Source organism: Diplotaxodon limnothrissa, linkage group LG12, assembly GCF_057381915.1.
Source record: "Diplotaxodon limnothrissa isolate DT_005_m linkage group LG12, D_limnothrissa_male_GT1.1, whole genome shotgun sequence".
Classification (NCBI taxonomy): Eukaryota; Metazoa; Chordata; class Actinopteri; order Cichliformes; family Cichlidae; genus Diplotaxodon; species Diplotaxodon limnothrissa.
Window position 1 is genome coordinate 16048441 of NC_140607.1, and position 12315 is coordinate 16060755.

A 12315-nucleotide genomic window follows, 5' to 3' on the forward strand; every position below is an offset into this window, starting at 1 on the left:
GAGATGAGAAGAGCCCCATGCACCCTCCCACTGATATTTGCTGTTTTTGTAAAGGGCAAGGCCATCCAGCAGAAAGATCCACAAACCCTAGAAGTCTAACTCTTTTCATCTCTCTCTCTCTCTCTCTCTTCCTTTCTAGAATATGATGCGAAGAACACAATGCAGAGCAAATACTGGAGTCTGCTGCCCTATCACACCATCTAGTGGTGATCAGTGACTGCCTTTATATAATTCACCCTTTATAAAGAGACCACAAATATTGTGGAATCAGTTCATGGTGTCTGATTCCTTGTGTGCTGGAACGTATTACACACGAAAACCAGGAGCTGCAGAAACCCAATAATGCTGAAGACACATGCAAAGAATTTATCTTGGTTTCATGATGCAAAGAGAAAGTTACTGTCACATGTGATCATGTGAACAACAAGAAAGAAAGATAACATTAAGGAGAAGAAGTAAAACTAGCAACACATTTAGGTGACATCTGCATAACTGTGAAGACCGTGTAGACCAATTTCTGATTTCCATAAACAAAGTTCATTCATCAAACTTGAAGAGATAGTTACCGTGACAGTAGATTAGATGTTGCTAATGGCTTATGCATGAAGACACGAAGACTGTTGCCGTTGTTGCTGAATGCTGACCCCTTGTGGGCTCCAAAACATCAGTGAGCTGCACAGATGTTACCTACACACTACTAACTTTTACTTACCCCAACTGAATCACAACCTTTTGGATGTCTGTGTCACATTGGAAGCCATTACAAATACACCAAAGGACCAACATTGATGGTAACAGTTAGCTTTAACTTCACTTGAGATTCTTGAGTTTAGACATTTGAAATCCATAATTCCACTCAAGTGATCTAAAGAATATGAGCTTTCAGTATTCATCCAGAATTTTTTTTGTTACTTTAAATTTTCTTTTGTCATTAATCAGCTTTTTCTTATGTACATTTAAAGCTATTTCCAACTTTAAAACTTCTTCTTTTCAGCTTTCAACAGTTCTCCACTTTGGCTTTCAGGACAATGATTTGGTGTATTTCAGCTCATTTAACATTTTTTTTCATCTGATTAGAAATATTGACAAACTATATCCAATGCAGCCTAGATATAAACCTTTGCTTCACAGACCGTGAATTACATATTTTTCCCCCTGAATCTCAATTGTTTTGTTTGTGTTGTATTTTGCTATACTACCATATTCAGTTGCAGACTACATCTCATTGTTCCACTGCAACAGGTATGACTTACTTTTATCTCTAAATTCAACCGGCTTACAGCCACTTATCATTAGAGAATACTGACATTTGAGTTGAAGCTGTCTTTACGTCACATTTATATGGCAAAACCACCAGTTGTTTACTTCCAAAGGTCATTGTACATGCAGTTGTTAAAAGGAAAGCGCCCTGCATTAGAAACACAATATTCACTCTTCAAAACTCTTCAGATCTGACAAATCAGACTTCCACAATGGTGAGTTTTATTTTTGCCAGTTCAGAAGAAACTCAGTTAACGGCTGATTTTGACAGGCTAAAGTAATGACAACATTATTATCAAGTGTATGTTTACTGGTAATTAAATATACATAAGTACTTTGATGGTGCCTAATCAAACTGCAATTTTCCCCCCAAAGAAATACTTGGCTCTGGCTCTGCTGCTGTGCGCTCTGCTGTCACTGACAAATAGTCAGTGCTTTGTTAAGCCTCAGACATATGGTGAGAAAAAAGGAATAATACATACTGAAAGACATAAAGTATATTCTTTGTGCACACACATAAACATTGAAAAATGTTCATGATCTTTTTTTCACTCATAGGTATGACCCATTGTAAGGATGATATGGATGAGACATGGCATGCAGTGGGATCTAAATGGAGAAACAGTAAATGCTGGGACTGTACTTGCCGAGGATGCTGTGCTGCGTAAGTACATTTATTACTGTTATTTAAGTGGAGGAAAACATTAGTCATCTCGACTTTACATAATACATTGTTAACTGTGTTAACTTTACTTTATTGTCACAGGTATGCCACCCCACGACAGTTCCCCGACGACTGTGTGTCAGTGTTTGACTCAAAGAGATGTGAATATGTAGTGCACAAGAGAGATAACCCAACAGAACTATGCCCAATTTTTGCTGCAACGGGAAAGTGATTCAATCAATATTTAGACTCTTGAATAAAAATCCATAAATATGTCTTTGGTGAGTACCACTGAATGCAAAAACAACTAAATGAAATTATTAAAAGAAAAATGTTGGTGGTGATTCTTTTTATTTAGTCATGACTGCTATCGCCTGTCTGAGTTTGTCTTATACCCACTTCTTCAACAACTCTCTGACACTTTTTTTGACTCAGCTATCCCAACTTCCATTTCCACCCCAGCTCCAAAGTCCAAGACAGAGATCTCTCACTCTGTCACCAAATACACCATCCCTTCAGCTATGAGATGAGATGTCTCATGAAGCTCTGATTTATTTGTTCTTGGTGTTTATCTTCAGTCCCAGTTAGTTTATTCAAACACATATTAAGCTACACTGTCAGCTTGCTATAATGCGGAAAATGGGATTAAGACATTTTCACCCAATCTGAGTACTCAGTGTCATGGTTCTGGGTCTCTGACCCTGTGTGGAGAGGTTGTTGGACTTCGAGGCTTTATTTATTTGTATTATCTCTTTGTTTTGTGGTTTGGTTGGGGTTTTACATTTAGTGTATTTAGTTCTCTTCCTTTAGTTTATTCCTCCCTCAGTGTTTATCCTTTCTTGTCTAGGCTAATGTATTGTAATTGTGTTCATGCAGATGTCTGTGCGTCTCTTCAATTATCACTTTTCTTGCCTCCTCCGTGTTGCGTGGTGAAGTCTCTGTCTAAGTGTTCAGTGTTTTCATGTTTTAATTACTTCCTGTCTTATTTTGATAGTCCCTCACTGGAAACAAAACATACCTGTAATAGTAAAGCACAGTGACAACTCATCATGTGATATCAGAACTGAATATCTATTTACCTTGAAGAAAGAACTAAATCAATGCTGCCTGACCTTTGAAATTAAACACAAGGGAGGGGTGGTCTATCCTACTGCCCGTAACTTCCAGTAAGCTTGTACGCTTGCATGCAAACTGTGTTTGTTTAAACTTGGCATATCAAGTTATTTCTCAGATTTAAAAGAAATAAAGAAGATCTGAATATTTGTTGATTTGACTGTTTAACTAATTCTTAAAATGAGTACAAACTAATAGAAAAACGACTTTCTCGAGCACCAATTTTGGTTGTTTGCTTTTTGAGACATTTTGACCTCTTCCACATGTATGTAGCGAATCTTCCCATCTACATCTACATCCAAAGGTGTCTAAAAGGAACAGTCAATTGTTGCTCAGACTGTTGCTTTTCAGCTCTATCAAATCTGACTTCCAGGATGGTGAGTTTCATTTTTGTTATAGTTAACAGTTGTTTTGTACATTTCTGACAGGCTAAAATTATATAAATTATGGCAATAAGCAGCAATTTTATAAAACTTAATGTTTACTGGTAATTAAATGTACAGAAGTAATTACTTAGATGGTGCCTAATCAAACTGCAATGTTTGCTTTCCTCTGAAGAAATATTTGGCTCTGCCGCTGTGCGCTCTGCTGTCACTGACAAATAGTGAGTGCATCAACAAAAAAATTAGAACCTGGTAAGAAAAAAACAGAAATAACAGACAGAGATAAACATACACTCACATTTTTTTAGTTCAATAGGAACTGTGCCAGAATAATATCTATCTATCTATCAACCCATTGTAAGGATGACAATAACAATTGGCATGCAGTGGGATCTAGATGGAGAGCTAATTGTTGGGACTGTACTTGCATGTTGCCGTGCCTGAGTGTTCACATTAAATTACTGGTATTTAAATAGATGGAAAAATCAATTATATTTGACTTTACATGATGCACTGTTAACTGTGTGTCTTTTGCGTTATCACAGGTGTGCCACCCCACAACGGTTCCCTGATGACTGTGTGTCAGTGTTTGACCCAGAGGCATGTGAATATGTAGTGCATAAGAAAGACGAACCAACAATACGGTGTCCAGTTTTTAGTGCAGTATTGAAGTGATTTGTTTTTTATGGCGTTCTGGAAGTCTGAAGATGGGTGTTTCATATAAATGATGCCTTTCATATCACTTTCGTGACATTTTTCAAAATGCCTGTTAGTCGTTTTAGATTCTTGAACAAGAATTCATATGAAACCAACTCTCAGTCACTTTTTCAGCTCAGGCATCTCAACATTCAGTTCCACAGGCAGAGATTCTTGAGTTTAGACATTTGAAATCCATAATTCCACTCAAGTGATCTAAAGAATATGAGCTTTCAGTATTCATCCAGAATTTTTTTTGTTACTTTAAATTTTCTTTTGTCATTAATCAGCTTTTTCTTATGTACATTTAAAGATGTTCAGCTATTTCCAACTTTAAAACTTCTTCTTTTCAGCTTTCAACAGTTCTCCACTTTGGCTTTCAGGACAATGATTTGGTGTATTTCAGCTCATTTAACATTTTTTTTCATCTGATTAGAAATATTGACAAACTATATCCAATGCAGCCTAGATATAAACCTTTGCTTCACAGACCGTGAATTACATATTTTTCCCCCTGAATCTCAATTGTTTTGTTTGTGTTGTATTTTGCTATACTACCATATTCAGTTGCAGACTACATCTCATTGTTCCACTGCAACAGGTATGACTTACTTTTATCTCTAAATTCAACCGGCTTACAGCCACTTATCATTAGAGAATACTGACATTTGAGTTGAAGCTGTCTTTACGTCACATTTATATGGCAAAACCACCAGTTGTTTACTTCCAAAGGTCATTGTACATGCAGTTGTTAAAAGGAAAGCGCCCTGCATTAGAAACACAATATTCACTCTTCAAAACTCTTCAGATCTGACAAATCAGACTTCCACAATGGTGAGTTTTATTTTTGCCAGTTCAGAAGAAACTCAGTTAACGGCTGATTTTGACAGGCTAAAGTAATGACAACATTATTATCAAGTGTGATGTTTACTGGTAATTAAATATACATAAGTACTTTGATGGTGCCTAATCAAACTGCAATTTTCCCCCCAAAGAAATACTTGGCTCTGGCTCTGCTGCTGTGCGCTCTGCTGTCACTGACAAATAGTCAGTGCTTTGTTAAGCCTCAGACATATGGTGAGAAAAAAGGAATAATACATACTGAAAGACATAAAGTATATTCTTTGTGCACACACATAAACATTGAAAAATGTTCATGATCTTTTTTTCACTCATAGGTATGACCCATTGTAAGGATGATATGGATGAGACATGGCATGCAGTGGGATCTAAATGGAGAAACAGTAAATGCTGGGACTGTACTTGCCAAGGATGCTGTGCTGCGTAAGTACATTTATTACTGTTATTTAAGTGGAGGAAAACATTAGTCATCTCGACTTTACATAATACACTGTTAACTGTGTTAACTTTACTTTATTGTCACAGGTATGCCACCCCACGACAGTTCCCCGACGACTGTGTGTCAGTGTTTGACTCAAAGAGATGTGAATATGTAGTGCACAAGAGAGATAACCCAACAGAACTATGCCCAATTTTTGCTGCAACGGGAAAGTGATTCAATCAATATTTAGACTCTTGAATAAAAATCCATAAATATGTCTTTGGTGAGTACCACTGAATGCAAAAACAACTAAATGAAATTATTAAAAGAAAAATGTTGGTGGTGATTCTTTTTATTTAGTCATGACTGCTATCGCCTGTCTGAGTTTGTCTTATACCCACTTCTTCAACAACTCTCTGACACTTTTTTTGACTCAGCTATCCCAACTTCCATTTCCACCCCAGCTCCAAAGTCCAAGACAGAGATCTCTCACTCTGTCACCAAATACACCATCCCTTCAGCTATGAGATGAGATGTCTCATGAAGCTCTGATTTATTTGTTCTTGGTGTTTATCTTCAGTCCCAGTTAGTTTATTCAAACACATATTAAGCTACACTGTCAGCTTGCTATAATGCGGAAAATGGGATTAAGACATTTTCACCCAATCTGAGTACTCAGTGTCATGGTTCTGGGTCTCTGACCCTGTGTGGAGAGGTTGTTGGACTTCGAGGCTTTATTTATTTGTATTATCTCTTTGTTTTGTGGTTTGGTTGGGGTTTTACATTTAGTGTATTTAGTTCTCTTCCTTTAGTTTATTCCTCCCTCAGTGTTTATCCTTTCTTGTCTAGGCTAATGTATTGTAATTGTGTTCATGCAGATGTCTGTGCGTCTCTTCAATTATCACTTTTCTTGCCTCCTCCGTGTTGCGTGGTGAAGTCTCTGTCTAAGTGTTCAGTGTTTTCATGTTTTAATTACTTCCTGTCTTATTTTGATAGTCCCTCACTGGAAACAAAACATACCTGTAATAGTAAAGCACAGTGACAACTCATCATGTGATATCAGAACTGAATATCTATTTACCTTGAAGAAAGAACTAAATCAATGCTGCCTGACCTTTGAAATTAAACACAAGGGAGGGGTGGTCTATCCTACTGCCCGTAACTTCCAGTAAGCTTGTACGCTTGCATGCAAACTGTGTTTGTTTAAACTTGGCATATCAAGTTATTTCTCAGATTTAAAAGAAATAAAGAAGATCTGAATATTTGTTGATTTGACTGTTTAACTAATTCTTAAAATGAGTACAAACTAATAGAAAAACGACTTTCTCGAGCACCAATTTTGGTTGTTTGCTTTTTGAGACATTTTGACCTCTTCCACATGTATGTAGCGAATCTTCCCATCTACATCTACATCCAAAGGTGTCTAAAAGGAACAGTCAATTGTTGCTCAGACTGTTGCTTTTCAGCTCTATCAAATCTGACTTCCAGGATGGTGAGTTTCATTTTTGTTATAGTTAACAGTTGTTTTGTACATTTCTGACAGGCTAAAATTATATAAATTATGGCAATAAGCAGCAATTTTATAAAACTTAATGTTTACTGGTAATTAAATGTACAGAAGTAATTACTTAGATGGTGCCTAATCAAACTGCAATGTTTGCTTTCCTCTGAAGAAATATTTGGCTCTGCCGCTGTGCGCTCTGCTGTCACTGACAAATAGTGAGTGCATCAACAAAAAAATTAGAACCTGGTAAGAAAAAAACAGAAATAACAGACAGAGATAAACATACACTCACATTTTTTTAGTTCAATAGGAACTGTGCCAGAATAATATCTATCTATCTATCAACCCATTGTAAGGATGACAATAACAATTGGCATGCAGTGGGATCTAGATGGAGAGCTAATTGTTGGGACTGTACTTGCATGTTGCCGTGCCTGAGTGTTCACATTAAATTACTGGTATTTAAATAGATGGAAAAATCAATTATATTTGACTTTACATGATGCACTGTTAACTGTGTGTCTTTTGCGTTATCACAGGTGTGCCACCCCACAACGGTTCCCTGATGACTGTGTGTCAGTGTTTGACCCAGAGGCATGTGAATATGTAGTGCATAAGAAAGACGAACCAACAATACGGTGTCCAGTTTTTAGTGCAGTATTGAAGTGATTTGTTTTTTATGGCGTTCTGGAAGTCTGAAGATGGGTGTTTCATATAAATGATGCCTTTCATATCACTTTCGTGACATTTTTCAAAATGCCTGTTAGTCGTTTTAGATTCTTGAACAAGAATTCATATGAAACCAACTCTCAGTCACTTTTTCAGCTCAGGCATCTCAACCTTCAGTTCCACAGGCAGAGATCTGGCAATCTGTCACTCACCAAATAACAGACGTGGGAATTATTAAAGGAAAAACACATCATTATTATACTTTGGGAGACTTTTCAAGTACCTTTGCTTTACTTGAGTATTTATTAGTTAATATTTCTGAGTATTAATAGTATTATTATTTATTCTGAAAACTTTTCACTTATATTCCCTACATTTTTACACAAATATCTCTACTTTCTATTGCTGTATATGTATCTGTATATGATGTGAAGTTATGGGTTTTTTTTCTGGTTTAAAGATTTTTTTAAAAGTATAAACAGCACACCTGGCAATATGTTGTTTAATTCAGCTCTGCAAATTCATAAAGAGGAGTAAACCTCAGCAGTGTAGATCAGTGTAGATTTTCACAAAGAAAATCTACTAGAGTTCATGGAAATTATTGTGAGTTGTGATTCTTTTCCCCACGCATGATCACTAAAACCCCCATCTGCCGAATCCCACTTTAACCCCTGACTATACTCACTTTTCTGTTTACGTGTGGAGGCAAAGTCACCTTCTAAAATTTAGGCAACTTAAAATAGAGGGGTTTTTTTTAAGTTTTTAGTTTTCTTTGTTTGTGTTCAAGGTGATTTAATGCATTAGAATTAGAAATTCAATTGAACTAGAGTTCTAATACAATTCTAATATTGTGTTATATTGAATAGCATGAAGTCCTTTGCACAGATGGAAATGCCCAACAAAGAGCTGCTTTTAATGTATTATTTTGAGATTTCAGAGCCTGTACTTTTTCAGTTTTACTTGAGTAAGAAGTTGAATCAGTATTTGAGCTTTTTGAGCATTTTTTAATTATGTAGCTGTACTTCTACTTAAAAAAGAATGTCTGTACCTTTGCCAACTCTAACCCAGCAGGGATCAGATAATAGTAGACTAAGCTGCTTCACACTTGGTGGGTGTTTTACGGATGCAAAAGAAATTCCAGCATCGAGGGGATGAAGTTGCTTGGAGCAGTAGTTCTCGTAACTTGTGCGCGTGTGTGGTGAAGTTTTAATATTAAAACATTATTAGAAGAATAGTTAAATTACAACAGAAACTATGTAAAGCTGGTTGTGATGGTCAGAGAGCAAGTAGATGGACATAGTGGTGTCAGCCATTGGTTTTGGACACTGCACACTGATATTATATGAAATACTTTTGAGCTTTTTATATTTTAAACGCGATCTCACCTGGACAGGAGGATAGATTAAGTAATCAAATTACAATTATGAACGTTATAGTTGCAACACAAATAAATATTGCTGTGGCAGTTTTTATAAAGGCATGTCACTGCAGCACACTTTCAGCTCCAAATACAACCAAGCTATGACAGGTTATTGTTAGAAAAGAACAGAAAATTTAACGACATGTGACTTCAGTCTTGTAAAATGTTACACATGATTTTAATTGAAAGCTGTCATCCCTAGTCAGCCTGCTACCAAAACATATTTTCCTCATTGATTTCCTTCCTTTCTGATTTGTTGGTTTTCCCAAATCTTAATCTGAACCCAAAATTATTTTTTTTAAAAATCACCAGGAGCCTCTTGTTTTTGGCAGTTATCCAACCCTTGAGAATACCTTTATTAGTGATATGATCTATGCCTTTATTGTATAATCTATGCCTCAAACCGTCCTTTCTGTAACTTAGACTGAATACAAGTCATAAAACAGACTTGTTACTCAAAATTAGTGACTGAGACCATATCGAGAACATTTATAATGAGGTAAAAAGCAAGGGTCGTTTTCTGTAAACTTTTGTAGGCTTATTAGTATTTTTGCAACTTATTGCTCCATTTTGGCTTTTAAAAAGAATGTAGGTTTAATGCACATTCACACTGGCTTCACGGTGGCCATATAGGGGACACTAAAAATATTGGAGTGGCACACCAAAAACAGAATTTTCATTTTTATTATGCTGTTCTCAAAAATAGGTTCCTTGAAAAATATGACAAAAAAGAGAGACAGAAAAGAATTATATCCATATATTCACTTCCACTTATCCTTTTTCAGGGTCGCACTATCCCAGCTGTTTTAGGGCAAAAGGCAGGGTACACCTTAGCCAGGTCACTAGTCTGTCGCAGGGACACAGACAGCCATTCGCACTCACATTCACACCTATGGACAATTTAGAGTTTCCAATTAACCACTAACTGCAGGTCTTTGGACTATGGGAAGTCCACACAGAAAGACCCCTGATGGTGGAACTGAACTCAGGACCTTCTTGCTTCAACAAGGCTAACCACCTTGCCACCGTGTTGCCCTGTCTAGTTAATTTCCTTTTATTAAAGTTAATATCTCTGAAAACAGGTACATATGAAAACCAAATAATAATAATAATAATAATCTGTTTTAAGCAGGAACAAATAAGTTAATGTTTCAGCTCATTGCAGGGTGTTTTCCTCTCTTTTGTGCTCACTTTTATTAGAATTATTAATTAATTATTACCAACATAGGACAGCCTTGCAAGGCTGTGTCTGGTGGCGGATGTGTCTGGAGCAGATGTGTAAAGTCCAAAGTGGCCCCAGTGTTATAGGAGCATTAAAGCATTATAAGACAACAACCGCCTGCATGGCTGCAATTTGAAACCTGACGTGTGTACACGTAAAAAGAAGAACTCACTTTTGTAGGGAATTGTGAGGTCATGGAGCATGTCAGTTGTTTAACACACAATAGGAACATTTATAGATTTTTTCCTTCCCCTGAAACCGGTTCATTTCTCTTGTATTTAATTAATTGTAGTTTTTACACTGAAACAGTGGCTTTATTATTGGTTTAATGAAAAGCTGAAACGGAACAGGATCCGGTGTTACTGTCACTGTCATCATTCACCGATCTGGAGTTCTGAAAGTGAAAGTCGGTTACTAATTGTATTTTTCTTGTTATTTACAGTTTTTTAAAAAAGAATTTAGCAAGGGATAGGGGGTGTGCAGACGGGTGGCAGGGAAATTCCTTAGAGCAAATCGCATCATTACATTACCTCTTTCAATGATGAGGATGTACACATCCTGGACAGGGGGGATCGCCGGTTTGAGCGGAGTCAAGGAGGCTGTTTACGTGAAAAGGGAAAGACCATCTCTGAATCGAGGAGGGGGCCTACGGGTACATCTTTCACCATCTTGCAATGCTGTGATTGCAGCCATTCCCCAACTCTCTGAGAATAGTACTCATGGCCATTGATCAGTGGTTGTTGATCAATGGTCATGAGAATTTGCATAATCATGATGAAGGAACTGACCTCCCAGCACATTGTTCATTCAGTGGTGCTGATTTCAGTCAATAAGCAAATGTACGATAAGATTGGAGAAACCTGCAGTCAGCTGAGACTGAAGAAGTCATTTGGATGAGTGACGAAACGTTTCTCCCACTCAATACGCTATGTCCAGATGAACAGAATCAACCTTTGAAGAATGAAAGTCATGAAATACACACATATATATATATATATATATATATATATATATATATATATATATATATATATATATATATATATATATATATATATATATATATATATATATATATATATATATATATATATATATATACATATATATATATATATATATATATATATATATATATATAAACACCCAGCACGCCCATGCAGGCGGTTTATCCTTCAAGCTCGGGTCCGCTACCAGAGGCCTGGGAGCTTGAGGGTCCTGCGCAGTATCTTAGCTGTTCCCAGGACTGCGCTCTTCTGGACAGAGATCTCCGATGTTATTCCCGGGATCTGCTGGAGCCACTCGCCTAGCTTGGGAGTCACCGCACCTAGTGCTCCGATTACCACGGGGACCACCGTTACCTTCACCCTCCACATCCTCTCGAGCTCTTCTCTGAGCCCTTGGTATTTCTCCAGCTTCTCGTGTTCCTTCTTCCTGATATTGCTGTCATTCGGAACGGCTACATCGATCACTACGGCCGTCTTCTTCTGTTTGTCTACCACCACTATGTCCGGTTGGTTAGCCACCACCATTTTGTCCGTCTGTATCTGGAAGTCCCACAGAATCTTAGCTCGTCATTCTCCACCACCCTTGGGGGCATCTCCCATTTTGACCTCGGGACTTCCAGGTTGTACTCGGCACAGATGTTCCTGTACACTATGCCGGCCACTTGGTTATGGCGTTCCATGTATGCCTTGCCTGCTAGAATCTTGCACCCTGCTGTTATGTGCTGGATTGTCTCTGGGGCATCTTTACACAGCCTGCACCTGGGGTCTTGCCTGGTGTGATAGACCCCAGCCTCTATGGATCTTGTGCTCAGAGCTTGTTCTTGTGCTGCCATGATTAGTGCCTCTGTGCTGTCTTTCAGTCCAGCTTTGTCCAGCCACTGGTAGGATTTCTGGATATCAGCCACCTCCTCTATCTGCCGGTGGTACATACCGTGCAGGGGCCTGTCCTTCCATGATGGTTCCTCGTCTCCCTCCTCTTTCTTGGGTTTCTGCTGCCTGAGGTATTCACTGAGCACTCGGTCAGTTGGGGCCATCTTCCCAATGTATTCTTGGATGTTCGTTGTCTCATCCTGGACTGTGGTGCTGACACTCACC

At 37.7% G+C, this 12315-nt stretch overlaps 2 protein-coding genes across 2 annotated transcripts; both read left to right on the forward strand.

Annotated features, from left to right (window-relative positions):
* The first annotated feature begins 1393 nt into the window (after positions 1-1393).
* Positions 1394-2199, forward strand: LOC146621053 (beta-microseminoprotein-like). The gene is made up of 4 exons (XM_085367198.1): positions 1394-1475; positions 1636-1717; positions 1819-1924; positions 2027-2199. The coding sequence occupies exons 1-4, from the start codon at positions 1473-1475 to the stop codon at positions 2154-2156; spliced, it is 321 nt and encodes a 106-aa protein (XP_085223324.1). The 5' UTR covers positions 1394-1472; the 3' UTR covers positions 2157-2199.
* Positions 2200-4868: 2669 nt separating this feature from the next.
* LOC146621054 (beta-microseminoprotein-like) lies at positions 4869-5675 on the forward strand. The gene is made up of 4 exons (XM_085367204.1): positions 4869-4950; positions 5112-5193; positions 5295-5400; positions 5503-5675. Exons 1-4 carry the CDS (start codon positions 4948-4950, stop codon positions 5630-5632), a joined length of 321 nt encoding a protein of 106 aa, XP_085223330.1. The 5' UTR covers positions 4869-4947; the 3' UTR covers positions 5633-5675.
* Positions 5676-12315: the final 6640 nt, after the last annotated feature.

Excerpts from the sequence above, each read along its gene's own strand:
- LOC146621053 (XM_085367198.1), top strand. Across the intron at positions 1,718-1,818 it reads TGTTAAGCCTCAGACATATG|GTATGACCCATTGTAAGGAT; the intron begins GTGAGAAAAAAG and ends TTTCACTCATAG. Across the intron at positions 1,925-2,026 it reads TGCCGAGGATGCTGTGCTGC|GTATGCCACCCCACGACAGT; the intron begins GTAAGTACATTT and ends TTATTGTCACAG.
- LOC146621054 (XM_085367204.1), top strand. Across the intron at positions 5,194-5,294 it reads TGTTAAGCCTCAGACATATG|GTATGACCCATTGTAAGGAT; the intron begins GTGAGAAAAAAG and ends TTTCACTCATAG. Across the intron at positions 5,401-5,502 it reads TGCCAAGGATGCTGTGCTGC|GTATGCCACCCCACGACAGT; the intron begins GTAAGTACATTT and ends TTATTGTCACAG.